The sequence below is a fragment of the Rhodofomes roseus genome (assembly GCF_022264815.1).
Source record: "Rhodofomes roseus strain CIRM-BRFM 1785 chromosome Unknown C8Q71scaffold_3, whole genome shotgun sequence".
NCBI lineage: Eukaryota > Fungi > Basidiomycota > Agaricomycetes > Polyporales > Fomitopsidaceae > Rhodofomes > Rhodofomes roseus.
Genome location: NW_025952959.1, coordinates 130,694 through 155,258, shown reverse-complemented (window position 1 = coordinate 155,258; position 24,565 = coordinate 130,694). Strand labels below are relative to the sequence as shown.

Sequence of the window (24,565 nt, the reverse complement as noted above, 5' to 3'; positions counted from 1 at the left end):
ACTCAAATTTGGCCTGTAACCAGTCCATACACCGCCGTCAACGCCGCGTCCGTCGCTGTCCCCGCCGTCCTCAAGGTAATCTCTCTTTCCCATCAAAATGCCCGGTGTACGAGACATCAGGTGCGTGGTCCTGCTGTTGGTACGCGGGACTGTTGTCTGACCGTATTCCTGTACCACAGCGCGGAAGCGTTCATTGCTGCATACGCATCCCATCTCAAGCGTTCCGGCAAGCTCGAGGTCCCCACCTGGGTTGACATCGTCAAGACCGGCTCCTTCAAGGAGCTCGCACCATACGACCCCGACTGGTACTACGTTCGCGCAGGTGTGCCCGCCCTTCCGCGCTCCCGGCGCGCCGTGATCTAACGCGTCTGCCCCAGCTGCCGTCGCAAGACACATCTACCTCCGCAAGGATGTTGGCATCGGCGCCCTGACCAAGCTCCACGGCGGCAGCAAGCGGAGGGGCAACCGCCCCTCGCACCACGCAGACTGCTCCGCGTCCGTCCAGCGCAAGGTCTGCCAGTCGCTCGAGAAGATCGGCGTGCTCGAGAAGTCGGACAACGGTGGCCGCCGGATCAGCCAGGACGGCCAGCGGGACTTGGACCGTATCGCGACGGCTGTAGTTGAGGCGGCGCGGGAAGAGGAGGAGGAGGAGGAAGAGGAAGAGGAGGAGGAGGCTGAGGAGGAGGAGGAGGAGGAGGAGGAGTAAATGTCTCTCCCCTTGCTGGCTGTGCTGCAGGTGGGTCGCCGATACCTCCGGCGACGCTGCGTATGTATTCTGCATGACTCTCCACGATTTCCTTACTGGTATGCCGCATGCGAATCACCAAAATTAGGCATCATCTCCTAGTGACGTGCTCGTCTGTGCCGTTCAATGCGTGCTCCTGCCACCGCCGTGTCGCACCAATAAGTGTTCATGCCTGCAGTCCGCCGCAGATATGCGAGAATCTTGTATGCTGGCCCTCGAGCTGGGTGTATCACAAGGGGGCCGGTACTGGCAATGTCCAGGTATGCTGCGTCTCAGAATTCCGAATGCTGCGTTGGAGAATGTGCATCTCCAGTCAACAGACTGCTCACACTGTTCAGCGCCTGTTCTCTCAGGCACCCACCAAACTGCAAATGCGAACCGAGTGCGAAGACATGAAATCACAAAACTGTCGTTACACACTTCAGCAGCACCATAGCTTGTGTGAAGTCAAGCATACAGTATGAGTGATACGAACTTGTCCCATTGACAACTCTAGTCTAACTCTCTAGGATCTACTATCCCAAGCAGCACCAACACCGGTAGGTACGTATTTTGTGCTATCACTCTCCGCCCCCTCTTCTACGCGGCGCCACCGCATGCGAGAGCGAGAAGGCTGATTATACTACAGCACCGACGAAAGCGCACGGGGAGACACAAAGACAGACGATAGCGACAGCAACAGAGCGGGGGTTAAGGAAGACACGAGCAAGAACGTCTACGCGTCCTTGTCGAGCTCGATGCCGGAGTCGCTGACGCTGCTGTCGTTGAACACCGGGCGGGTCTGCGCGAGGCCGCGCGCGTCCTTGTAGAAGACGATGTCGCCCTCGTCCTCGACGAACTTGCATGCACGGAAGACACGGTACATCTCCGCCCACCCGACAGGGGCGCCCTGGAGGGGCATCAGGCCGGCTTGCGCGAGCCGCTTGCGGAGCGCATCCGTGGCCTCCCACGCGTTGTAGTGCGGAATCTTGGACGAGACGTGGTGCGCGACGTGGGTCTCCGAGATCCCGTGCGTGAGGTGTGCGCCGAGCCAGCCCATGATGCGGCCACAGTCACCAAGAGTGTTGCGGTCGAGGGTGGTAAGCGCACCACGGGGGAAGGTGAACTCAGGCGCACGGTAGTGGGGGAGCAGGGGGTCGGTGTGCTGGAGGAAGGTGATGAGCACCAACCAGTGGTTCACCCTGTCAATAGCGCGTCAGACATGTGCTCGCTAGTCACGGATTAAATAACTCACCAGAGGTAGGGCATGAGGTAGACACGGAAGACCTCGAAGAAACCATAGGTGTAGACAGCCCAGCACACGGCACCCAGCCAGAGCGCAATGCCCACGTCAGAGATCAAGATCTGATCACGGTGGTGAGGAGCGAACATCGTAGCGTCAGGAGCGAAGTCTTTCGATTAAACGTCAACAACCGATTGTGTATGGGACATCAATGACTACTCACGGTTGGTTCCCTTGGGGTACCTCTTCTGGCCAGAGGCATTCTTGATGAGGTAGAACCACCATCCCGCAAGCTATCGAAATGTCTCTTCAGCACACTTGTCGACGGGGCGATCGGAACTAGCCTACCAAGTAGCTAGCCACGCTGAGAGAAGCACCGATAGGTGTGTCACCAAGTGCGTCATAGAGCTCCTGCTTGACTTCCTCCGTGACGGAGGCGCCGAGCAAGTCCTCCCGCTCGGGGTCAAGAGGAGGCAGGCCGACCTGGGCACGCGTCTTAGGCACGTGCACCTGGTCTTCCGTCATGTGTCCGGTCGAGGCGTGGTGCTTGCCGTGGGTGATGCGCCAGGAGTGGTACGGTACACCAAGCCTACAATACAAACCGAAGCGATCACATGTCAGTACGCATTCCGCTGCACAATCGCTACCCGGAAAGCATAGAAACGCATACGCACGCTGAGTGGAGGAACCAGCCAACGGTGTTGTTGATAGTCTTGGACTCGGAGAACGCTTGGTGACCGCATTCATGCGCAAGGACCCAGAGACCAGTACCGACCAGTCCATTCGCGAAACTATAGAGCGCCCAGAGGGCGAACCGCGCGAAGGTGTAAAGGTGCGGGTTAGGGAAGGAGATGTGCTCCGGGGCTATCCTGGCATCCGCAAAGACGGTGGCTTTGTAGATGCAGTATAAGAGGAAAAGGTCGTAGACCCTACAGAATGTATACGTGTCACGAAGAGCAAGGCTTGAGAGAGTGGCACTACTCACACATAGCTCATCGACCTGACCGCGGACCGTTTGTAGCAGTGCGCCCTGCATACGCAGAGTGGTGTCAGTGTTTGGAGTTGTAAACAACGCGTATAGACATACGGGATGGCGGACAGCAGGTCCTTAACGGTGAGGTCAGGGACGACGAAGGGCGTCTGCTCGACGGTGGTCCTCTTCTGGGGGGACACCTTGGCCATGGTTGGGGTGGAGAAGAGGGTGGGGGGCCTGCCGTCGGGTCGCTGTGCGGAGGGAGCAAGAGGCAAGGGGCGGGGAGGGGAGGCCAAGTTTTTATCATGGCGACACGGTCCATGGCGGCGCTTGCCGGGCCCGCCTGAGTTCTGTTGGGGTAGGGCGACTTAGCGCTGGCGCGGACTCTCCTACAATATTACGTAATCTCCACAGTGACAGAGTGTTTGACTCCAATCCAGCCTCCCCCATGGCACCAGGTGCATCGTCCAGCCCGCCGTCGCCCTCCCCTTTGGGCCATCAGCCGCTCTTTGTCGGTTTCTGTCCTCCGTTTCACATGGCATGGTGAGATGACCTCCAGACAGTGTTCACTCTGCTGCCCTTGTCTTAGCACTGCGGCCTGTGCACCCCAACGCCAGTACGACGCCCATTTGAGGCAGTGTCCAGAGCGTATCAATGTCTGTAGCGCCACGGCTGCACTTATCCGCGGCGAGGGAAGTTCCCCATGAACTTTCACATCAGGTGCGCGGCAGGCTGACACTATCTAATCCGTGACTACGGCCGTTCGAACGCTATCTAGACCCAGTGGCTCCGAAATCTCGTCGGGCTTCCTGGACCCAGGACATGCATGTCGAAGTTGGGGTCGCCTCCTTACGACATGTACATACACACAGTATCACCATGGCGATTGCTGTGACAGACATTGATGCCGTACACTGGTCGCTCAGCCTGTCCGGGCCACCAAAAAGCAGTGAGTCGGGAGCGACGCAATTCGCCAAGTCCACCAGTCCGCCAGCTTCTGGTTCTAAGTACCTCGAAACGACATTTATCCTTCCCTGAATTGTGTATATACCTAACCATGCTCCTTTTGACGTGTACAGGCAAGCCCGTTGCGATCGCATTTGAACGACAACCGGTGTGTGACTGTCTCTCGGCCATGTATGAAGAAGGCAAGAGCGACGAGATCCGTAAGCAGGTACCCTACAGCAAGTTATGTGATCTCGAGCGCTCCGTCCATCTAACGGTCAGTACGACGCATCCGACCGGCTTCGTACGAATTCCCTTGAGTACTTCCTCAATTTCATTTTTATGTCCCATTCGAGCCCATTTGACCCCAAACGCAAGGGAGATGCGGGGCGTCACGTAGGGACTCAATCGGGCGTCCCACTAAGTACTAAACGTTAAAACTCTAGCGACCTTCGCGCGCAGAAAGTCGCATTAGAATGACGAGTCATCGTCTGAGACGCACAGCTACTAACTTATACAACATGCTAAGCCAAGTGGTACTGTAGGGTGTGCCGAATCGCGGTACACGCAAGAAAGTCAAGAGTACGATAGTCCATGCACGACTGGCCTAAGCCAGTTGCTGCAGCCTAGCAGCAAGGTTTTCCAAGAAGCCGAACGCGTCCTTGGTGATCGTCCGCCCGTTGCTCTTGTTGATGACAGCGCCGAACTCCGCGACCAGCTGTGCGAGCGCACGGTTGTTCTGCGCCGAGACGACGCCCGTCCTCAGCTGGAACAGCTTGTTCATCTTCACGTAGCGCGGCTCCGACCCCGCCGCCTGCTCCTTGTCGCTCGTGCGCGACGTGCGCAGGGGCATGATGTACACGGACGGGTCCGCGAGCTGCTTGTAGAGCGCGTCGAGCACGGTGAAGCCCTCCTTCGTCAGCGTCCGCGAGCGGCTCGCCTGGAGCAGCTCCACGAACTCCTGCACGACCCTCGAGAGGTTCTCATTGTCCCGCGCGTCGCTCACAGCCCGTGCCAGCTTCGTGAGGTGCGTCGCCTTCGTCATGCGCACGACTGACTGCGGCTTGCGCGGGTTCTCGTTCGCGCTGCTGATGACGATGGCGTTCGCCGGACCGCGCCCTGCGTCATTCTCGTCCTTGCGGGGCTTGTTCGCGTTGGTATTCCGCTCGCCCAGGACCTGTCTGCTGCCCAAGTGCATGTTCGCGAGGTCGTGCAATATGCCGTCCACCGTCCTTGGCGAGACGCCTCCAGGCTGCCTGGGAGGGATAACATGTATTGAGCGCTGGATGACAAGGTCAGTACTGGGCATGTGGAGACGGGGACACAGACTACGCACAACGGGTTCTGGAGGAGGCCAAACGAAGAGCGAGTTTTCTGGGAAGCCGCTCTCCTTCGCGAGCTCGCGGAACTCATTGAGCCAGTACGCGTAATCAGGGCAGTCCATGAACTTGAGCCGCCGGCAGTACCGAAGGAACTCCTCGAATTCAGCGGGCAGGCCCCTGCAGAGGTCTTCAGGGCGGGCATCGCGCTTCTCGCGCTTGAGCCGCTCGTGCGCTGCGTCAGTCTTAGGCACCCCATTGCGTGTCCAACTGAGTCCGCCCGGCGTCAGGAGGTGAATGAGCATGAGTGCGGCTGCTTCCATGTCGTCTCTCCGCGAGGGTACTAGGAACAAGATCCGGTCAGATACAATACTCTACTGCCCCCGACGACCGAGGGACCGGAGCGACGAGACATACCCTTGCCCCTGCAGTGGACGCCGACGGAGCTGAACCAATAGTTCCCGATGAAATCACGCTTCTGCTTGCTATCGGGGATGTGACGCCCTGTGCGCCTGTCGATGTAAAACTTTGAGAACCCAAAGTCGATCATGTAGATCAGCTGGTCGTGCGGTGGCAGGCCGACGACGCAGTTCCCCAGTTGGATGTCTCTGTGGAGTACACCGCGCGAGTGCATGAAGTCCAGGCGTTCTATCTTTGGGTGCGTGAGGGAGCATAGGGCAGCACCAGGGGCAGAGTCCACGAGAGGCCATATGGTGAGCCCGGTGATGCGGGAGAGAAGGGTAGACTGACCACTTGCATTGCAATGCAGCATACGCTGCGCAGGTCCATGACGTTCTTGCCGCTACGCCGGAAGAGGGAGTCAAGACTAGGGCCCAAGAGGTCTATGGCGAGAAAGTCAAAGCCTCTCTCCACGCCAGAAGCCCACAGTGTGGGCATGCCGGTGCCGCCCTGGAGCGCTGGGTAGAAGTTGCGCTCATAGGAATTCGTGGGGCAGTCGATGTCGCTGGGTTGGAGTTTGACAGCGACCTGCTGCCGTGTGTGTAGGTGGGTTGCGCGGAAGATTGCGCCTAGTAAAGGGTCAGGCGTTATGGAAGCTTCTCCCGGTAAAGGTCGCTGCTCAGACACACCTGAAAAGCCTTCCCCAAGTTTATCACCGAGCCACCAGTTGGCGATATACCGAGGATAACGGATTGCCTCATCCGACATATTGGGTAAAGTTCACTGAAGCGAACTGTGGTCCCGATTGAGATGATGGCGGCAGTCGGACCACCGTGCCACGCGTTGTAGTGATAGTAGATGGAACCGGAAGTGCACCGCAGATGGTCTGTAGACTCACTGCATGCAGCCAGAGTTTTCGAGAGCAGGGATGGGTAGAGATACTCAATTGGAGGTTACGCGGGAAGGCTGCATTCACGCGCTCGTCCAACTCGAACCGCGGGGCGGCGCGGGCGGCAGGCGCGTCGCACGAGGTGAACGATCACGTGTAGAGCGCGTTATGTACGTGATCGTCAGCCCCGAATGGGCAGCCGCATGTTCGGTGACAGAGTGGCGATTGGTGTGTTCTGCTCTGCCCACCACGGAGGCCTGGGCCCCAAGGGGCGGTTCGGAGGATCTGGCCTATGGCAGCAAAACGACTATCAAAACGTGCGTACACATTTGCCGCTAACTACATATGTATGCTCATCATGTCTTCTCTAACTTAGTCGACAAATGGAGGTTGCAGCGTGGAGTGTTATCATATTAGGTCCCATTGTAATCGGACTATACCCCAAACTATACCCACCGTCCGGCACCCCATTCGGCAAGGCTATGTCGCCCTGCTTCGAGGCTTGGATGAGCTCGGACGCTCCTCTTCATCTCCTCCGGTGCCTGGCTTGCCACCATGGGCGAACCCTCATCCATCCTGTGCACCTGAACCCACGTGTCGTAAGGCCTCTTTTCCTTCCGTGGCCCATATGAGGCTGCATGCCAGCAACGACGCCTTAGGCATTGCATGAAAACTTCTCGTTGACGACTGCAAGGCCGACCACCCAGTTCATCTCAGGCGATCTAGGCCCTCGCGCTAAGGTTGTGCGGTGCCGGTCCTCTGCCGAGGAAGGCTTTCTGGCGCATCGCCCGAGGAGGGCGCTCCGGTACGAGTGAGCATGTTGTAAACAGTTCGACAGACCCACGAGGATGGTGGTCATACGACGCGGCATTTGAGGCTCCTGCTGGCGAGGGTTGGTCAGACTGCTATTTGGCAGGACGCCATACGTCTCTTCTATGTACGTGGTTGCTGCAGGCCTGGCGATACCATCAGGAGTATCCGGATGATCACGTTCAGCGGCACAGCAGCTTGCGGGCTTTAGCTATGCCACTGCCAGGTCCGGAGGCTCTGGACCGATGCGGGGATGCGAGGTTTGGTCCGCTGGCCTCCTCCGATTCGTGGATCACGTCTGATCGATGTCTCTTTCCGTTCTTGTCTGTTGTCAAGCCTCCGCTCGGCCAGGTCAAATTCTCCACCTGCTTTGTTATGGCACTACGCCCGTCTATTTGCCCACGCGTTTCATGCGGGCTTTATCCCGCAGCCACGTATAAAGACCCCTCCAGCCCGGTGGCGTTCCACCACTGCGTCCCGTCCCTCTCATTGACCGTCGCCCTTCGTCCCGGCTGTCTCGCAGCTGTCCTCTCTTTCTCCTCTCTGTCGTTTCTTCGGGACCCAATATGTATTTCTCCGCCATAACCTCCGTCCTGGTCCTCGCAGTCTCTCCCATTGCCGCCCAGCAGATCTACGACATCGTGCGTACCATGTGTTCTGGCCGATGCACTCGCTCTCGCTGACCATGACGCGCAGTGGTCGACGCAATGGGACCGTAGCACCCTGTTCACGTACACGAACCTGGGACCTAATGGCGAGCTCAACTTCACGAGCGACTCGAAGTCGAACTCGGCGACCATCAGCGTGGATGACTCCACGCTCTACCAGGACATGGTTGGCTTTGGGGCGACGTTGAGTGCGTGCGGCTGTCTATAAATAGCACGTCTGATCCTGACACGCCGCGCTTGCAGCTGATTCTTCGGCCAAGCTTCTCAGTGAACTGAAGGTGCGTTGTGTCTGCTCGCGAGGCTGTGGACGCCTGTGAACACGGTGCTTGTAGTCCTCCAACTCGGACAACTATTGGAGTATCCTGAACTACCTCTTCGATCGTAAGCACGCCCATCTCGTTCCACGGCACCTGCTCCCCCTTGACACGCCCTTGACAGCCACTGACGGCGCGGACGCGGCCGGCTTCTCTTACATCCGCGTCCCCATCGGCGCGTCCGACTTCTCTGACACTGCCTACAGCCTCGACGACACTAGCGGCGACACCAACCTTGATGACTTCAACATCAACGCAGCTCCCTCGTACTTGTACGACACCCTCTCTGACATCGCGGGCATCAACCGGTACCTGAAGATTCACATTGTTCCCTGGTCGCCCGTGCGTGGCCGTCCCGATCATGTCAGGCTTCGGTGTTGTTGACCCGTTCTGCTTGCAGCCTGCCTGGATGAAGGACAGCGGTTCCCTGCTTGGGGGCAACTTCCTTTCCAGCTACACCGACACCTGTAAGCCCCCATCGCCGCTCGCTGTGAGATGTCGGCCGTTGACGTCCCTGTGATTGATAGATGCGAGCTACCTGCTCAAGGCCTTGCAAGGATATCAGGGCAAGGGTTTCAATGTCTGGGCTATCGGCATCCAGAACGAGCCGGAGAACAGCGACTCGACGTACCCGACGTGCTCCATCTCTGCATCGCAGGAGGCCGACATCGGCACGCAGCTGCGCACGCTGATGAACGATAACGGCTTCTCGAGCACTGTCATCATCGGGTACGAGCACAACTGGAATGATGCGGGTGCATACCCCGTCACGCTCATGCAGGACGCGCCGAACGCGTTCTCGGGTGCGTCCTTCCACTGCTACTCGGGCAGTGTGAGCGACCAGCAGACGTTCGAGAGCGCGTACCCGGACAAGGCGGTGTACTTCACGGAGTGCACTGGCGAGTACGGCAGTGACTGGTGGAGCGACATCAAGTGGTCCATGGACAACATCTTCATCGGCGCGCCTAACTACTGGGCGCAGACGGGCGCGATGTGGAACCTGGCTCTCGATGGCAATGGCCAGCCCATCTTGTCTGGTTCTGACAGCTGTGGTACTCCGTGCCGACCTGTAGTTACGATCAACAGCGACGGCACTTTCAGTTACAACCAGGAGTGTGCGTATCCCCTCAGACAGCTCCACTGATCCAAATGCTGATAATTATTTTGCCACAGTCTATGCCATCGCTCAGGCGCAGAAGGCCATCAACCCGAAGGATGTTGGTGGCCCTGTTGGTCAGCGCATCTCCTCGACTGTCGGCGGCGACCTCAGCTGGGCGCTCCTCGCTACTGCGTATGTCACGAACCGCAACAGCGCGAGCGACTGGCCGCGTTACAGCCTTGTTGTCTTGAACTGGTGAGTACCATGCGTCCTGACCACCCTTGTGAGCCTGCATCTCACCGTATTATCGTTCCACAGGGATGACAGTGCGTCGACCACCTGGAACCCGCAGCCGGTCACGGCCACTATCGAGTTCCGCGGCAACTCCGTAAGTAGCCATTCTGCCCCGGTATTCTGACGATGTCTGATCATGTTGGATTGTCGGTCACCGATCGCTCCTATAGGTCTCGTACACCTTCCCGGTTGGCGTGACGACGCTCTGGTGGTACGGTTCGCCGAACTGATCCCGCGTATGGATCTGTGTGGATCCTTCTCCCGCAGGGTGCATGCTGCTTGCACCTATTCTTGTCTCGCATGACTTGGCTGCGTGGACGCGGCCACATGCCTCTCATCCACATTCCTTTCATCGGCTGCGCTCGTTTCGACACTCGTTGCTATTTATCAGTGCTCGGCTTGCAGACCGCCGTGCGGCGGCCTCGGCTGGCAGAGGTCCTGGTGATGATGGACCTCGCTGGTTGAGGTTCCCCGCGCGCATGGTCTGGCTTCCCGTCACTCATGTCCAACCCACTCGGTCACTATATGCTGTGCATCTGCTCTGGTATCTGGATGTCTCCCTGGTTTAGGCGATCTCCTCCCGTTATTATCTGGGTTGCTCATCGCTCATGTGTATACTTCAAGTGTACTCGTTGACTTGCAACGTGTGTTTGCAACCTCAGTTTGGCCCAACGTGTGATCGTGCCGGTAGATGTTGCGCGCGAAACTCGGCCGTTTGTTCTTGGAGACACTGACTAGACGGTTACAAGACAATCGTCATGAGTTTGAAAGGCTTTTTGCAGCTGCTAACGAAGTGTATATGTCGGCAGAAGGTATGTCAGAAATCGCACGATGAAGCTGACCTTGCCACAGTGGGTTAATGCCACAGTGTTGATACGAGGTAGATTCGATGTGACATTGGCCACTGACGCAGCCTGCAGCTGCCAGTATCTCACATGTTGACGCACTCGCCGGGCAGCACACCGCGAATACATAATGCAGAAGGCCGGGCTCACCGCACGCCACAAGTTCGCGGGCAACTACTCAAAATCGAGGTACTCGGCAGAAACGCCCGTTGAAGTACGTATCCTTGTGCAGAACCAATGTCGGGTGCAGACACATTCCCTTCTACAACCCAGGTGGGAAACAGTGACAGAAGTGGCCGACCTGCAGCTGCAGACTTGGTGAACGGGACGCCGGAGAACCCGGCGAGGCTGACGGCGGGGTGGCGGGCAAGTTGAACTTGCGGCTGTCAACGCGCCGGCCGGTGCCGCAAGTCGAACATAAGAGGCTGTCGCCCAGCCCGCCTCTCTTCACCTCTTTCCCTCTCCCACCATGGCGGGTGTCACGGCCACCGACGTAACGATCCCCACACTGGATGTCATCTACTTCGGCATCGCCCTCAACATCGTCCGCCTCATCACCGGTCACTCTGTTCAAACCACTGTCCTCTCCGCCGCCGCCCTCGCGGTGACGGCCCTCGTCACCTTCTACCTGAACCTGCTCGACGGACACTACTCGGACTACGTGTGCTTCGCCACCGCCGTCTTCATCGCCTTCAGCTATCTCTTCGACGCCAAACATGTTCCGACGACTCTTCAGTGGAAATGGCTCACTTCCCTGAAACCCTGCCTCACCTTGGTTGTCGGACTCGTCACGGTGCTCCGCAAGTTGATACGCTGCCTGCTCGTGGTCGCCGTCATCTTGTTTTGTGCGACTCTCGAAGCGGCTGACACCCTCGCTGCCATGTTCCTAGCCATCGTCGATCCAACGGTGCCTCGTCCTTGCCACGCCCGGATCGTCCGCCTCGTTCTCTGTACTACCGAGGACTTCACGCGTTCATTGGCATCTGCACCCTCGACCGGCTACGTCCGGCGCGCGGCGCAAGCTGAAGACCCCGTCACTTGTCTTCAAGATGTTGGTGAACGTGGCAACGTCAAGCGTCGTCCCCTTTGGCGCATGGCATCGTGGTTCTCCTCTACTGCGCTGAGCATCTTATGCCGACTCCTCCAGACGTTCGAAAGCATCGTTCGTTACGCCTTCAGCCGTCTCTGCTATGTGTCTCGGCGTGCGATCAACAACTCGGCGAGCCTCGTTCTTCTCTCGGCAGCGAAGGCTCTGGTCATTGTCAAGTGCGCCTACGGTTTACTCAACGGCATGATCAAGCGCGCACTCGCCATCGTCGCGAAGTCAATTGTTCTAGTCCACGATGGCTTTCAGCAGGGAATCAAGGCCGCCTTGAAGGCCTCCAAGGGTTTGTCTGCTCCTCGCGCTTTGCGGCTCATCGGGATACTCATGTATGCTGTCAGCGAATGTCAACGTCACGGCTGCTCATGTCAAGACCGCTCTCTCGGTATCGCTCTGTCTAGTGTCGGAGTGGCGTCTGCTTGCACCTGTTCTTGCGCTTGCAACTGCACAGAGGGCAGAGCGTTCGCTGTCCGTTGTGATCCCTGCAGTCGTCCGTGTCTATGGTCGCGTCTCCTGCTTCAGCAAGACGCTGCACGCGGCACTTCGACTCCGTATGTCAAGCACTGTACAACTGACGGCCTACTTCAAGACGGCTGCCACCCGGTTCGATGTCTCCGGTGCTCTTGTCAAGGCGGCGATCCCTCTCTTGCGTCGTGACAGCCTCTTCTCGAGGAACTTCATGCGATCCCGTCGTGCGGCTAAGCGTACAAGCTCTCCGACCGTCGTCACCCCTGCGTTCGCCCTCGTCTACGACCTCCATGTACACTGGGTCATGACGTTGCACGCATCCTACCGCGCGCTTGGCATCCCTCCTACGCTGTTGCCAACCGAGTACTTCAGGATGATCAGGATGGTCGCGACTCGGTTCAACGTTACGGGCAACCTTGTCCAGGCTGCGTTCACAGGATCCGTCCGTCTGCCTTTGGCTGCCAGTGTTCCTTCAGCGATGCAGAGGCCTCTCCTTGCGTACAAGCATTCACCTACTGTCGCTGCTACCGGTGTCAAGCGTGTCTTGCCTCTTCCGGAGCCAAACCCAGTTCGCAAAGTCGTCGCCGCACACAGAGCCAAGCGTGTCCTTTCTCCCATGGATCCGGCAGGCCTGAAGACGATCTCTGCCTTCAAGCGCGCCGGCTCCATTGGACTCTTCTACTCGATCGCACCGGCGTGGATCCAGCAGATCTGCTACGTCCTCTATTCTTCTCGGATGCTGCGCGCTCTGCCTCCGTCCGACGGGTTCCGCTGGATCGCTCTTCAGTGGTTTGATACATCAACGATACCCTTCGGTCTTTGCTCGTCTGGCGTCCACGCGAAGCAGCTCTGTCTTCGCCTAAGTTCGACTGCGATTGAAGACGCCGACACTCGCTCTGCACTGGTTGCTCACAAGCATGCATCTGCCGCTTCCCAGGCGTTGTTGACCTTCCTTCGGTGAGTTCAATGATCACATATTGATACAACTCGATGTTGATGTATTGTCACAGCCTTGTCCTCGGGTTCGGTGTCAAGGCTGATGGTGACATGCCAGTGGTCAGGAAGTCCTTTGTGATGTATGGACCCGCCCGACCGCCCGTCGCTACCCCCAAGGTGCCCATCGTTGCCGAGCGTGTTGGCTCGCAATCCGCGTACTGGGTATCTCCAATGCTGGTGGAGCGACTTCTCGCCGTCTTCGGTGCGCCTCAGATCCCGCTTACCCTTCCAACGTCGCACGGGTTCTATTGGATCGCACTCCGCTACTTTGGTACATCTGGCACTCGGATCGACTCTGCGACGTTCAGCACTGGCACTTCAGCCACTGAAGAGCTTCGTCGTCGTCTCCGTTCCGATGCGAGTGCTCCTGCAGATGCCTCACCCATGACTGTGGAATCGGACTCTGCTCTGGTTGTGGACAGACCGACCTCCGCCGCTTCCCTGCAATTGGTGGTGTTCTTCCGGTGAGTACAAGCACTCTATCGGGATGAATTTTCGATATTGATGCCTCCCCGTAGACTCGTCCTTCTCTCCAGGCTCAGTGACAATGCCGCCCACAATGCGACGCCGGCCTCGGAGTCGCCGTCGGTGCCCGAGCCCATGGACAACATAAACACCGATTTCAAGTCGGCAGACGCGGTTCTCATGCCAGTTGTTACGCCCGACTCTGTCATCGAGAGTACTCAGGAGCTCGAGCTCGAGGCCTCTGGTCAACCCGTATACTCGATCTCTCCAACGATCTTGGAGCCGCTTCTCGCTGCCTTTGGCACGCCTCAGGTTCCAACTACCCTGCCTATGCCCGAACTGGACGACGAATTGTGCAATCGAGTTGTGTTTGACAACTGCGGTACATCTGGTACCAGAGTCGAGTTTACACTTCCCTACGGAATCAGTCCTGCACCTCCTTCCACTGGTGTCTCCGCGAAGCAGCTCCACCTTCGTCTTCGCTCCGAAGCGATCGCCCGTGCTGCCTCCGTCGTGCATGCGGAGCCCGGCGTTTCTTCTGCATCGGTCATTGCCATGCCCACCTCTTTCGCTGCCCTGCAATTATGGATGTTCCTCCGGTGAGTGAATGCTCTGATCCGGATCAGTATCTAGTGCTTATGATTTGCGATAGCCTTACCTTTGAGTGCCGTATCGAAGATCAGGAGCTCAAGCCAGACGCCGCTGTCCAACCCGTGTACTCAATTTCACCCGGAATGGTGGAGCGGATTCTCGCTATTTTTGCTCCTCCGCAGCTCGTGTCTACAGTCGTGCTCACGTTCGACGAATACCACCGGATCGCCTTGTACCACTGCGGTACAACTGGCACGCACGTCGAGTTCACCCTACCCTACGGAATCAACTCCACGTCTCCTGCCACCGGCGTTCCCGCGAAGCAGCTCCGTTCTCGTCTCCGCTCAAAGGCGACTGCTACCCCTATCTCTGCCTCCAACGCAGACTCGGATCGTCGTTCTGCATTAGCTACGCTCAGACCCACCTCCGCCGCTGGTGTACACTTGTTAGTCTTCTTTCGGTGAGTCTCAGAGTTCATTCAGCTCAGTGCTCGGTGCTAACGACCTCACAGCATCGCCGTCTACTCCACCGTTCAGAAGACTGACGACACGACACAGGTTTCCGCGCCACCATTGGCATCGACGACTACGAACACAGACCAGCTCCTTACTTGCCCCCCTCCTGTCCCGCCTGCACAAGCGACTCCGGTTGAGTCGCCGCTGTTATCGGCACCCACGGACAAAGGCAAGGCTCCCGCATTCGGTATCGACGACGTCCCTTCAAGTCCTATTCCCGCGAATGAAGCCGCGGAGGTCGAAGAGGACACGACTATCGAGGGAGAACCAGGCAGTGAGAGAAGGCGAAAGAGGCATCCGCGCGCTCGTGGCGGGAAGAAGATCCAGGCAGCCAAGGCACGCAAGATGGCTCGAGAGGCTGAGGAGGCAGGACGACTGGCCGAGGAGGGCACTGAAGTGAATGGTGAGTCGCCCCCTTGGCTAAGAATCTCCTTTCATTGGCGGATACCGATCGTCCATTACTTTCTAGATGCATCTGTGCTCGACGCTGACGAGAACCCGGCGGCATCCACTTCGACAGAGGCACATCGAGACGCTCCACAGGAGAACACGAGCACGGATACAAACGCAATCGCCAGCGGGAGTAACACCAACAACGCCAGCAGCTCTAGGAGGCGCCAACCAACTCGTGGTCGTCGCCGAACTCGTACCGCTGACGCAGAAGCCGTGCAGAACGGTTCTGACAGCCAACCTCAAGGAAGGCGGCGGAAGCGTCGTCGCACCGGTGGTGCCGAAGCCGGGGCAATGCGCATCGCAAATTGTCACCTTCGCGAGGCGGTGGGCTCTGACTTCGTCGACATTCCCCCTCTTCGCCTTGGGGCACCTCGAACGGGCTTGGCGGATGAGTTCTCCCCTGCCAGCTGAACGTTGAACCATCGAAGGAGCGGCGGTGATTGGAGGGCGGTGATAGGCGTACCGTCTTCCGTGAACCACATTCGTCCATATATGTGCCCACCGAGCTCTGGAAGACTAGAGCAACTCGAAGATCACCGCATCCGATACCGGCAATGATATGATTCCCATCTCATCTTCCCATTTTCATCATGATCTCTTCACTACGATTCCGTTCTGGATCTGTCTGGATTGTCGCCACCCCACACACCGACAGCCTATAGCCATTCATACTAGCCAATTACTTGACACATTTGCACCATACACACGGACTATCACAGACTAGCTGCATCACACAGAATACACACGCACGCACAGACCACTTATATCGCACATGGACTACACGGACAGACTACCATCACACGAGAACTACACACACTACCTATATCACATAGACTACGCACACAATACTTGTACGAGCATGGCTTCTTACTCTCAAACATATGAATTTATCTCTCTACCCAACTGTCGACAGTGAGTACTGACTCAGACGTTACGCACCAGTGGCATGGCGTAGACCATACATGTGAGATTATCATGCCGGGAGTATGTACACTGAACAGCATACAAGTCGTATCATGACAGCGCGATGACTGGAGGGAGGAATCTGCAAGGGCCGGACAAGTTCGTGGCGACAAATTGGCGACAAGGACGCGACAGTGTGCACGTGGGCAGGTGACCGTACCACAGGGCGCCACAGACGCGTCTCCGGCGTTAAACGGCGACGACGGCTTGTTCCCAGTTGAACACGATCCTAGTGCCGTCCGGCGTCGACGAATCTCACCATCGCTGCCAGCACACCGAGGACACCCGGCATATATCAAGCTACCTACACAGCGCTGCTATGATGTCGAACCTATTCTCGCGTCTCGTCTGCAACGTCGTCCTTGCCGACACAATCCTCCGCCTTTCTGGGTCTCTCTTCAGCTCCGACATATGGGCAGCCTTCATCTGGCTTCTTACTTTGCTTGTCTCTGAGCCATCAGTTGGCGTGCTTTTCTCGCGCTCCTTGTGGGTCTCGGTGGCCATGTACTGGTTCTTCGTTCTCGTTCTCTACGAGAGGGTTCCGGGGCGGTCGGGCTGCCCGCGGTTAGAGCGTGAATACGAGGCCATGGAACCTACTCTTGTAAGTCCTGCTGACTTTATTGTCGCGATAGGGAGTGCTTAACGGACCTACGCAGGTCCAGACTACTCGGCCCTCAACGTCGTTTGAAAAGCTCTCCTCGCTGTGCTCGAAATGGCTGCCTATGTCGTAACCCCTGCGATTCAACATCATCAGCCTAGTCCCTCAGTCTCTATCAGTATCGGATGCCCTGCCGCACGCAAAAGAACACGTAACCATATTCTCTACGAAGTCTGCATCCCACGTCGGCCCCTCCTCAACCTTTACAGCCGGTCTCTTCCTCGACATAGGTCCTTGTAATACTATTCATTCCGAGTTTGTGCCGATGACTACGTAAGTGCGCTGAATCTGCATGGTGAACATAGCTGACCATGCGTCATCACAGCGTGATAAATCATACGTGTACTCGTTTTGTATGGATATAGTATGTAATAGCAGCCGCACTTCTGCATACGCTAGTGTAATCGTGCATTCACTGACACGAGCAGGCCATATCCTGGGATACGATCAACATGCAATGCACCGGCAGCGTCAAGGCCGACTGTGCTGCATGGTCCTCCTTCCAGGACACTGCGTCGGTGAATAACTACTTTTAATCGGAACACATCAGAGCTGAGGACCTCGTATGCTGCCAGGAGCAGTGAAACCGTGCATGGGAGGCAGGGAGACAACTCAGCTTCATTGGATGTGTCACGGCCTTGGATCGCTTTGCCCATCAAGGCCTCAGACATGCAGACATGTTGTATCGTCCCACTGCTCACAAAACAAGTACAATGGGTTCATCATCTCTTAAGAACTACAAGATATTGGTAATCGCCGTGGCCGACATACACACCAACCTGCCGGTTCACTGCCTACTAAATGACAACAACGACATCACCGCGACACAACAGCGCTCACTCGAGCCCTTTCAACAATGCGTCCGACCGGGTATACAGCTCCTCTACACCGCGACGGCGAATAGCATCCTGGAACTCCCGGCGCGTGGTGGTTTCGTCATCTGGCTGAGGAGCCTCTTCATCGTCCTGTTCGTCTGCGCGTCTCCTCCAGGACGCCTGTTGTCTGCGCCTCCACGACCCATGGTGCGGTCCTCTAGACTTCTTAGTAGCTGGTGGAGACACGATGATTTCCGGGACATTCTCTTCAACGCCTAGACTGCCCATTGCACTCGCGAGCTCGTCGATGGAACCTGTGCCTGGAGGGCTGTAGAACCACGCGCAGATGTCAGTTGCGATCACAAAGGGGAAAACAGCAGCCGACGCGTACGTTGAAGCGGTAAGTGCTGTCTGGATCGCAGCAAACACGACGATTGCGATGGACACGATGGAATAGCGCATATCGCCTTCGAACAGATACTGGAGGCTTCGTGGACTCGAGTTGGGCGAGTAGTTGTTAGATCGTTGGATGACGTCGCAGAGCTGACTAGCATCCAGACCGGCGAGGGAACATCATCAGACGTCGAGAGCATGCAGGAACCAAGGCATGCGACTTACCAACCAGTGCCGCGCGACGACGAGTGAGTCTCGAGGGAAGAGCAGACTGGCGTAAATGGGAGGCGTATACCTGCTTATATACGGATGGTACAGGCTGGTCGAAGTTCGTGTCGTCGACCGCGCTTGTGTGTAGCCCGCTTTGTGCTGTGTATCGGATGGTCTCATACAGGCAAGCGGACTCACCGAGACTCACCGACACGCACAGCTGATGCCATTTAATTAGAACTCGGATGTCGGTCATCATCCGCGCCCATTCGCCAAGAAACTTACGTTGGTGTTTGATTGGTGTGCTGCAGTTTTGAGCTTGCACAGTAGATACTGTGCACGTCCGAACAGTGTTGACCGATCCCTCTCGTACGTTGTACCTGCATGTTGTGTCCTGGCTGCAGCGCCGGCGTCCGAGCAGAATACGCCGACAGCAAAGCATATCTCGTACCAAGATCATGCGGATGCGCAACCCTTGAAAGCAGTGTGAAACACATCGAGGCGTGCAGTCGTTCGCGGCGGAAAGCACTCAGAGATGGCGGGAATTGAAACATGCATATGGAGAACACATAGGTATACAACAGGCAGATGGAATCTAATACAGAATGCAACAAGGATAGTAGACGGATTGCAGGGATACACGATAGGATATGCCATACCAACATACTCGACACTCTAGAACCCGACAGACAACTCAGCCAGAGCACATGACACAAGCCTCCTTGTTCTCTAAGGAGCACATCAGCTTCGCCTGCTCGAGCTCTCTGTCCCGCTGACGCTGCAGGGCTGCCGCGAACTCCGGATCCTGCTCCGCTGCCTTCTGCGTCCGCTCATCGAGCGAGAGGGCAGCAGTCCCGTTTGCGAGTTTGGCGTCCTCTGAGTCAGACGTGACAGTGCTGGCAACCGAAGGCGACGGGGGATCAGAGCGCAGGGAGGGTGTGACGGGCTCTTGCTTAATCACTCTACTCGGTGTCGAGGGCAGAGCAACGCCGTTGACGACGGCAGACGGTTGCTTGTTCGCCGCTTTGAGGGCGGTCTGATCGACGGTGAACTGGATGGCTTGTGCCGCTGGACGCGTGCGCAGGTAGTACATGCCGGTCTTCAAGCCCTTCTTCCAGCCGTAGAAGTGCATGCTCGTCAACTGGCCTGTCGTCGGCGATTGCAGGTGAACGTTGAGACTCTGGCTCTGGTCGATGAACGCGCCGCGGTCGGCGGCCATGTCCAGGATCTTCTTCTGGCTGATCTCCCAGACGGTCTTGTAGATCGCCTTGATGTCATCGGGGATGTTAGGGACGTTCTGGACGGAGCCGTGGTTGGCGATGATCGTGTTCTTCATCTGGTCATCCCAGAGATTGAGCTCGACGAGCTCACGCAACAACCAGGGGCAGACGATCTGGAACTCTCCAGCGAGCACACGACGAGTGTAGATGTTGCTATACGTACGAGGAAATCAGCAAGCGGCATAGACTGGGAAATGTTCGTCACAAACCTCGTGTAGGGCTCAAAACATTCGTTGTTGCCCAGAATTTGACTCGTTGACGCAGTAGGCATAGGTGCGACGAGCAGCGAGTTCCTCAAACCAGTCTTGGCCACCTTCGCCTTCAACGTTGCCCAGTCCCAAAGATCCGTGGGAGTGACACCCCAGAGGTCGTACTGCAGCTCGCCCTTGGACGCAGGACTACCCTCATACGTCTCGTAGGGTCCATCGACAGCAGCGATGTCGCTACTCGCCTCGACCGCGGCGTGGTAGATCGTCTCCGCGATCTTCTTGTTGAGCTCCCGCGCCTCCGGAGAGTCGAAAGGCATACGCAGAGCCATGAACGCATCGGCGAGACCCTGCACGCCGATGCCGATGGGACGGTGGCGCATGTTCGAGCGACGCGCCTCGGGGATAGGGTAGTAGTTGACGTCGATGATGCGGTTGAGGTTGAATGCGACGGTCTTGGTAATGTCGTGAAGCTTCTGGAAGTTGTAGGTACCGTTTTCAACGAACGCGGGGAGGGAGACAGACGCAAGGTTGCAGACGGCGGTCTCATCGGGCGAAGAGTATTCGATGATTTCCGTGCAGAGGTTCGACGACTTGATGGTACCAAGGTTCTTCTGGTTCGACTTCGCTGTGGGAGACTTAAGCTACCCCGATGTATACGTAGTCAACGCATGCACTCACCATTGCATGCATCCTTGTACAGCATGAAGGGGTTGCCGGTCTCAATCTGAGCATCGAGGATGGCATACCACAGCTTGTGGGCATCAATGGTCCGGCGGGCACGACCCTCGCGCTCATACCGCTCGTAGAGCTGCTCGAACTCCTCACCCCATACTTCGTGGAGGCCGGGTGCCTCGTTGGGGCAGAACAGAGACCATTTCCCGTTGGCCTCGACACGCTTCATGCTGTAACACGGTTAGAGACATACACACGACATCGAATGCAGATGTGGCGCTTACAAGAGGTCGGGGATCCAGAGCGCATAGAAGAGGTCACGCGCGCGAACTTCCTCCTTACCATGGTTCTTGCGGAGGTCAAGGAACTGGAAGACGTCGTCGTGCCATGGCTCGAGGTAGATGGCAAAGGCCCCGGGTCGCTTGTTACCACCCTGGTCGACATAGCGGGCAGTCGCGTCGTATGCGCGAAGCATGGGTACGATACCGTTCGAGTAACCGTTGGTCCCCGCAATGTACGATCTAGAGTTGAGGGTGAGCTTGTGAGCAGACGTCCATGAAGTGCTAATACACACCCAGTAGCACGAATATTGTGAATGTTGAGGCCAATACCACCCGCAGTCTTGCTGATCATAGCACAGTTCTTGAGGGTGTCGTAGATGCCCTCGATAGAGTCGTCCTTCATGCAGACGAGGAAGCAAGAGCTGAGCTGAGGGCGGGGTGTACCCGCGTTGAACAGTGTCGGCGATGCATGCGTGAAGTATCGGAGGGACGTCTTATTGTAGGTCTCAATCGCCCTCTCGATGTCAGTGCCATGAATGCCAACAGCGACACGCATGAGCAGGTGTTGAGGGCGCTCAGCGATACGTCCGTTGAGCTTGAAGAGACAGGACCGCTCCAAGGTCTTGAAACCGAAGCTGCAGATTGTCGTCAGACTTGTACGGAACCCCTGTAAGTACACTCACTAGTTGTAGTTGAAGTCGCGATCGTAGACAATGGCAGAGTCGAGCTGCTCGGCATTGGCCATGACGAGCTCATACACGTCTTTTGCGATCAGGCCCGCAGGCTTGCCGTTCTTGGGGTCGACTATATAGCTGTTAGAACCAATGCAAAAGACATAAACTGGATACGTACTGTAGTGATATAGGTCACTGATGACAGCGGAGAAGTGCTTCTTGGTCTCCTTGTGGAGGTTAGAGACTGCGATCCGTGCGGCAAGAATGGCATAGTCAGGGTGCTTGGTGGTGAGGTATGCAGCCGTTTCGGCAGCAAGATTCTGAGGGTACCGTTACCTCACGATGCATATTGAGCACAGGAACCACTTACGTCAAGCTCTACTGTTGTTACTCCTTGGTAGACACCCGCAATGACCTTCTGGGAGATCCTGCTCATCTTGGTCAGCACATTACACGCCGATCTAGCAGTAAAAAAAAAACTCACCCGATGGGGTCAACGTGCTCCTTGTCTAGCCCATAGCATAGCTTGTTGATCCTGGCAGTGATCTATGAGGTGGTCAGAGATATGCACGCGTCGTAGTGACGCGTCGAGCGCGTACCTTGTCAAACTGGACGCGTTCCTTGCGCCTAGAGCACACATAGAGTTAGTCACAGTGGATAAAGACGCGTTTTTACGCGTGATGAAGGTACATACCCGTCTAGGGGATTTCGCGTTAGTCATGCTACGACGCGTTGAAGAAGGTGGGGAGTCTACTCACCTCGCTTAAAGACGAAAGCCATGGAGGGTCGTGCACAGTAGTAGGACGTGAAGGGGTGTACAGGAGGAGGGGGAAGGGGGAGGGTGGTGGTAAGAGGATGAGAGGGGGAAAACGCGACGCGATCCATTTTATTGAACGCGCTCATGACTAAGCACGTCCAAATGCGGAAGGCATGTGAACGCGTTCAACGCGTCGCGACGCGTTGTTTGTCCTTGTCTTCGACGCGCATCACAGCGTGCACCGACATCTCTCGTCAGCTCCTCTCAGATCAGTCATCCTCCCATCGAGTCAGAACCAGTCAGCCGCCTCGGCCGCGATAGCCCCGTTTGCACGCACTGTTCCCTGCGAATGCCTCAAACACATCAGTTCTTCCATGCGGGCCAGCCGCAGTATGCGCCTCCTGTCCTCCGCGCGCCGTCGCCCTCTAGCTCAATCGGGACGGAATACGGCCCTGATGAGACGTCTCTGGAAGACAGGGACCTGAGTCAGGAGGCGTTCGAGAGGAAATGCGAGGACAGGCTACGCCTCAGACAGCCGCGTCCGGAGGAAATGCGAGCAATGGAGGATCCGCTCATGCGACCTCGCCCGAAGACTGCCACCGAGGAGAAGGGTCAGACCGTTAACCATGTTGCGTTTTATTGTGCTAAGCGATTGTGCCGCATTGACAGTCATGTTCGAGATTGTCATGAAGAAGCTGCGCGATCGTGTCAAGCAACTCGAAGAAGATGAGCTCTTTGAACAGATGCTCCTCCGCGGGACGCAGATCGGTCTTGAGCAACCATCATCCGACGATGTCGACGGTATCATGCGCAGTCTCATGGTGGCCTCCGTCGAGGCGCCACCATTCGCTAACTCATTCGCTCCTGCGACACCATGGAGCCCTACTCTTGCGCCGATCGCGGGGTCGACTGGAGGGGACACGGAGTCGGGTGCCGCTACCTCAGGGAAGCGTCCAACACGGAAAGGGAAGAGTAGAAAGGCATGACGGTGGTATCAGTTCCGGTTCCTCTCTAATATGTAACAATATCTGAATGGTACAGTGTTGTAGGAATACAAGGACTACGTCTAGTAATCCCAACAGTACGTGAGCAGGACAGTCGATAAAATGCAGTCCATAGGTGTGGATGTCGAAGGTTAACTATATGCGCACGTTCAGAACGGGTTAAACGAAATAATCTGGTAGCAAACTCTCGATCTCTTTGGCCTTCTGATCTATCCTCTTTCGAGCGATCTGCCTGCAGTCGTGGTGCATATATGTGGCCGAACCCCACCGGTCAAGTTCTTTCCCAACGGCTCTGAGACGGCCAGGAACGTCTGCCATACCCGCATCGAGTATCGCCTCGCACCGTGTCTTCTCCTTCCAGAACTCCAGCCAACTCTGCAGACAACCGTGTTGGTGCCAGGTAGCCCCGCAAGCAGGCGCATGGTCGAAGGAGAGTGGGTTCCTGCGCATGGATTCCCAGGCGGCAGTCAGCCGATAGTACCCTGACAGAAGGCGCAACTTCTGCTCGGGCGACATGAGCAGCTCGTTGTGTCTGACTTGTTCGTCCTCCACACTGGCCTCATCTTGGCTCTGTCCGGAGGTGCTGACAGGTGTCGACGAGGGCGCCGGGGAGGACGATGGGAACAGACTGCCTCTCTGCAAGATCTCCATGTATGCGGCGCCTCGCAGCTTTCGCAGGTCCAACTCGTCCGCGAGGCTCATAGCGAGGTATGCATAATCGACAACCTGGCGCATACGCCTTCTGAGGAGACTGGTCATAGTGTTGAGGAGCGTGGGGTGTCCGCAGGCCTGAGCGAGCCGTATCAAGCGCGAGAACAACTGACCAGTCGGGGTGAATGTGATCTGTGGCGCGCGCGAGAGGTCGTAAGGGATCAACGCGGAGAGTCCGATATTGTTCTGCTCGCATCCAACGAGGTGGACTATGGCATCAAGAGCCCACGACTCGACTGATCTGAATGAGTATTTGTTTGACAGTTTGGCCACGTCCATCAGCCGGGGGAAGTCGTCGGGATTGGAATGCACAGCTAGTGATTCATGCGGCCTGGCGGGGCAGATGTCCGTCACACATGGTCGAGAATGTAGCGGGCAAGCTCACTGACAGTGCGTACAGTGCCCACATGAGGTTTCGAAACTCTGAAGCCGTGTCTCCTGCGAGGTATATGGGGTTCTCGTCGCAAGATCCTTCGGCACCGTCTTTGGTAGATGGGATAGGAAGGGCGAACATTGTACTGAACATGGAAGCGTCCCTTGACAGCATACTACGGTGTACCTGTACAGGACTGCATTCAATACACCGGATGACAGGACAACATCGATGAGGGCGTACATTGAAGAGTGTGTTCTCAACGCGTAGGATGCAGCTCCCATCCGAGAAGTAGTATGCCTCGTCACGAACTGGTTCTGACCACGGAGAATTCTGCAGCTCCTTCGCGACCTCGCGATCATCGAGCTCATCGTCAAGACGAGCGCGTTTCCTGCTACTGGGCGACGCCGAACGGCAAAACTCGAGTCGCTCCATGGAATCGGAAGTTATGAA

At 56.8% G+C, this 24,565-nt stretch overlaps 12 protein-coding genes across 12 annotated transcripts; 6 read left to right on the top strand and 6 right to left on the bottom strand.

Moving 5' to 3' along the window:
* The first annotated feature begins 17 nt into the window (after positions 1–17).
* Positions 18–739, top strand: C8Q71DRAFT_736609 (ribosomal protein S19e). Its single transcript, XM_047922564.1, has 3 exons — positions 18–120; positions 180–322; positions 378–739. Exons 1-3 carry the CDS (start codon positions 98–100, stop codon positions 704–706), a joined length of 495 nt encoding a protein of 164 aa, XP_047782670.1. The 5' UTR covers positions 18–97; the 3' UTR covers positions 707–739.
* Positions 740–1,111: 372 nt separating this feature from the next.
* Positions 1,112–3,284, bottom strand: C8Q71DRAFT_736606 (delta12-fatty acid desaturase). Its single transcript, XM_047922563.1, has 7 exons — positions 3,055–3,284; positions 2,953–2,997; positions 2,642–2,896; positions 2,316–2,556; positions 2,191–2,260; positions 1,980–2,136; positions 1,112–1,926 (listed from the first exon to the last, which is right to left on the bottom strand). Exons 1-7 carry the CDS (start codon positions 3,147–3,149, stop codon positions 1,461–1,463), a joined length of 1,329 nt encoding a protein of 442 aa, XP_047782669.1. The 5' UTR covers positions 3,150–3,284; the 3' UTR covers positions 1,112–1,460.
* C8Q71DRAFT_736602 (uncharacterized protein) lies at positions 3,285–4,014 on the bottom strand. Its single transcript, XM_047922562.1, has 2 exons — positions 3,719–4,014; positions 3,285–3,660 (listed from the first exon to the last, which is right to left on the bottom strand). Exons 1-2 carry the CDS (start codon positions 3,840–3,842, stop codon positions 3,338–3,340), a joined length of 447 nt encoding a protein of 148 aa, XP_047782668.1. The 5' UTR covers positions 3,843–4,014; the 3' UTR covers positions 3,285–3,337.
* A 237-nt stretch (positions 4,015–4,251) lies between these two features.
* Positions 4,252–6,694, bottom strand: C8Q71DRAFT_828347 (kinase-like domain-containing protein). Its single transcript, XM_047926326.1, has 5 exons — positions 6,293–6,694; positions 5,955–6,232; positions 5,622–5,856; positions 5,222–5,547; positions 4,252–5,167 (listed from the first exon to the last, which is right to left on the bottom strand). The coding sequence occupies exons 1-5, from the start codon at positions 6,369–6,371 to the stop codon at positions 4,493–4,495; spliced, it is 1,593 nt and encodes a 530-aa protein (XP_047782667.1). The 5' UTR covers positions 6,372–6,694; the 3' UTR covers positions 4,252–4,492.
* Positions 6,290–7,456, top strand: C8Q71DRAFT_326385 (uncharacterized protein). The gene is made up of 2 exons (XM_047917837.1): positions 6,290–6,809; positions 6,869–7,456. The coding sequence occupies exons 1-2, from the start codon at positions 6,505–6,507 to the stop codon at positions 7,122–7,124; spliced, it is 561 nt and encodes a 186-aa protein (XP_047782666.1). The 5' UTR covers positions 6,290–6,504; the 3' UTR covers positions 7,125–7,456.
* An 86-nt stretch (positions 7,457–7,542) lies between these two features.
* C8Q71DRAFT_326382 (glycoside hydrolase superfamily) lies at positions 7,543–10,232 on the top strand. The gene is made up of 10 exons (XM_047917836.1): positions 7,543–7,943; positions 7,999–8,158; positions 8,214–8,248; positions 8,303–8,351; positions 8,409–8,626; positions 8,685–8,751; positions 8,812–9,399; positions 9,458–9,638; positions 9,702–9,771; positions 9,848–10,232. The coding sequence occupies exons 1-10, from the start codon at positions 7,869–7,871 to the stop codon at positions 9,905–9,907; spliced, it is 1,503 nt and encodes a 500-aa protein (XP_047782665.1). The 5' UTR covers positions 7,543–7,868; the 3' UTR covers positions 9,908–10,232.
* Positions 10,233–12,393: 2,161 nt separating this feature from the next.
* On the top strand, positions 12,394–16,010 carry C8Q71DRAFT_736595 (uncharacterized protein; the record flags this gene model as incomplete). Its single annotated transcript, XM_047922561.1, has 6 exons — positions 12,394–13,049; positions 13,103–13,552; positions 13,607–14,152; positions 14,206–14,604; positions 14,656–15,062; positions 15,129–16,010. The coding sequence occupies 6 exons, from the start codon at positions 12,397–12,399 to the stop codon at positions 15,521–15,523; spliced, it is 2,850 nt and encodes a 949-aa protein (XP_047782664.1). The 3' UTR covers positions 15,524–16,010.
* Positions 16,011–16,276: 266 nt separating this feature from the next.
* Positions 16,277–17,168, top strand: C8Q71DRAFT_904171 (uncharacterized protein). The gene is made up of 3 exons (XM_047928840.1): positions 16,277–16,676; positions 16,732–17,006; positions 17,059–17,168. Exons 1-2 carry the CDS (start codon positions 16,395–16,397, stop codon positions 16,804–16,806), a joined length of 357 nt encoding a protein of 118 aa, XP_047782663.1. The 5' UTR covers positions 16,277–16,394; the 3' UTR covers positions 16,807–17,006; positions 17,059–17,168.
* On the bottom strand, positions 17,164–18,685 carry C8Q71DRAFT_736592 (uncharacterized protein). Its single transcript, XM_047922560.1, has 5 exons — positions 18,390–18,685; positions 18,107–18,335; positions 17,940–18,054; positions 17,309–17,876; positions 17,164–17,251 (listed from the first exon to the last, which is right to left on the bottom strand). Exons 1-4 carry the CDS (start codon positions 18,609–18,611, stop codon positions 17,570–17,572), a joined length of 873 nt encoding a protein of 290 aa, XP_047782662.1. The 5' UTR covers positions 18,612–18,685; the 3' UTR covers positions 17,164–17,251; positions 17,309–17,569.
* A 2-nt stretch (positions 18,686–18,687) lies between these two features.
* C8Q71DRAFT_736588 (ribonucleotide reductase alpha subunit) lies at positions 18,688–22,117 on the bottom strand. Its single transcript, XM_047922559.1, has 11 exons — positions 22,026–22,117; positions 21,867–21,895; positions 21,752–21,813; positions 21,638–21,695; positions 21,446–21,587; positions 21,277–21,397; positions 20,887–21,228; positions 20,597–20,833; positions 20,319–20,542; positions 19,641–20,265; positions 18,688–19,584 (listed from the first exon to the last, which is right to left on the bottom strand). Exons 1-11 carry the CDS (start codon positions 22,045–22,047, stop codon positions 18,846–18,848), a joined length of 2,601 nt encoding a protein of 866 aa, XP_047782661.1. The 5' UTR covers positions 22,048–22,117; the 3' UTR covers positions 18,688–18,845.
* Positions 22,118–22,239: 122 nt separating this feature from the next.
* On the top strand, positions 22,240–23,129 carry C8Q71DRAFT_326270 (uncharacterized protein). Its single transcript, XM_047917835.1, has 3 exons — positions 22,240–22,635; positions 22,694–23,012; positions 23,074–23,129. The coding sequence occupies exons 1-2, from the start codon at positions 22,374–22,376 to the stop codon at positions 23,008–23,010; spliced, it is 579 nt and encodes a 192-aa protein (XP_047782660.1). The 5' UTR covers positions 22,240–22,373; the 3' UTR covers positions 23,011–23,012; positions 23,074–23,129.
* A 58-nt stretch (positions 23,130–23,187) lies between these two features.
* On the bottom strand, positions 23,188–24,547 carry C8Q71DRAFT_700286 (uncharacterized protein; the record flags this gene model as incomplete). The annotated part of the gene is made up of 3 exons (XM_047920114.1): positions 23,188–24,070; positions 24,129–24,298; positions 24,356–24,547. 3 exons carry the CDS (start codon positions 24,545–24,547, stop codon positions 23,188–23,190), a joined length of 1,245 nt encoding a protein of 414 aa, XP_047782659.1.
* Positions 24,548–24,565: the final 18 nt, after the last annotated feature.

Coding starts and splice junctions, on each gene's coding strand:
- C8Q71DRAFT_736609 (XM_047922564.1), top strand. CDS start 98: ATGCCCGGTGTACGAGACATCAG. Junction 121..179: donor CCCGGTGTACGAGACATCAG/GTGCGTGGTCCT, acceptor CCTGTACCACAG/CGCGGAAGCGTTCATTGCTG. Junction 323..377: donor CTGGTACTACGTTCGCGCAG/GTGTGCCCGCCC, acceptor CGTCTGCCCCAG/CTGCCGTCGCAAGACACATC.
- C8Q71DRAFT_736606 (XM_047922563.1), bottom strand. CDS start 3,149: ATGGCCAAGGTGTCCCCCCAGAAGAGGACCACCGTCGAGCAGACGCCC. Junction 2,897..2,952: donor GTCAGGTCGATGAGCTATGT/GTGAGTAGTGCC, acceptor TACATTCTGTAG/GGTCTACGACCTTTTCCTCT. Junction 1,927..1,979: donor TACCTCATGCCCTACCTCTG/GTGAGTTATTTA, acceptor CGCTATTGACAG/GGTGAACCACTGGTTGGTGC.
- C8Q71DRAFT_736602 (XM_047922562.1), bottom strand. CDS start 3,842: ATGTCTGTCACAGCAATCGCCATGGTGATACTGTGTGTATGTACATGT. Junction 3,661..3,718: donor AGATTTCGGAGCCACTGGGT/CTAGATAGCGTT, acceptor CCTGCCGCGCAC/CTGATGTGAAAGTTCATGGG.
- C8Q71DRAFT_828347 (XM_047926326.1), bottom strand. CDS start 6,371: ATGTCGGATGAGGCAATCCGTTATCCTCGGTATATCGCCAACTGGTGG. Junction 5,857..5,954: donor GCTGCATTGCAATGCAAGTG/GTCAGTCTACCC, acceptor ACGCACCCAAAG/ATAGAACGCCTGGACTTCAT. Junction 5,168..5,221: donor GGCCTCCTCCAGAACCCGTT/GTGCGTAGTCTG, acceptor CTTGTCATCCAG/CGCTCAATACATGTTATCCC.
- C8Q71DRAFT_326385 (XM_047917837.1), top strand. CDS start 6,505: ATGCAGCCAGAGTTTTCGAGAGCAGGGATGGGTAGAGATACTCAATTG. Junction 6,810..6,868: donor AGCAAAACGACTATCAAAAC/GTGCGTACACAT, acceptor TCTCTAACTTAG/TCGACAAATGGAGGTTGCAG.
- C8Q71DRAFT_326382 (XM_047917836.1), top strand. CDS start 7,869: ATGTATTTCTCCGCCATAACCTCCGTCCTGGTCCTCGCAGTCTCTCCC. Junction 8,159..8,213: donor TGGCTTTGGGGCGACGTTGA/GTGCGTGCGGCT, acceptor CCGCGCTTGCAG/CTGATTCTTCGGCCAAGCTT. Junction 9,639..9,701: donor AGCCTTGTTGTCTTGAACTG/GTGAGTACCATG, acceptor ATCGTTCCACAG/GGATGACAGTGCGTCGACCA.
- C8Q71DRAFT_904171 (XM_047928840.1), top strand. CDS start 16,395: ATGATGTCGAACCTATTCTCGCGTCTCGTCTGCAACGTCGTCCTTGCC. Junction 16,677..16,731: donor AGGCCATGGAACCTACTCTT/GTAAGTCCTGCT, acceptor GGACCTACGCAG/GTCCAGACTACTCGGCCCTC.
- C8Q71DRAFT_736592 (XM_047922560.1), bottom strand. CDS start 18,611: ATGATCTTGGTACGAGATATGCTTTGCTGTCGGCGTATTCTGCTCGGA. Junction 18,336..18,389: donor TGATGACCGACATCCGAGTT/CTAATTAAATGG, acceptor GAGTCCGCTTGC/CTGTATGAGACCATCCGATA. Junction 18,055..18,106: donor GATGATGTTCCCTCGCCGGT/CTGGATGCTAGT, acceptor ACAACTACTCGC/CCAACTCGAGTCCACGAAGC.
- C8Q71DRAFT_736588 (XM_047922559.1), bottom strand. CDS start 22,047: ATGGCTTTCGTCTTTAAGCGAG. Junction 21,896..22,025: donor GGCTTTCGTCTTTAAGCGAG/GTGAGTAGACTC, acceptor ATGTGTGCTCTA/GGCGCAAGGAACGCGTCCAG. Junction 20,834..20,886: donor CACAATATTCGTGCTACTGG/GTGTGTATTAGC, acceptor CCTCAACTCTAG/ATCGTACATTGCGGGGACCA.
- C8Q71DRAFT_326270 (XM_047917835.1), top strand. CDS start 22,374: ATGCCTCAAACACATCAGTTCTTCCATGCGGGCCAGCCGCAGTATGCG. Junction 22,636..22,693: donor GACTGCCACCGAGGAGAAGG/GTCAGACCGTTA, acceptor CCGCATTGACAG/TCATGTTCGAGATTGTCATG.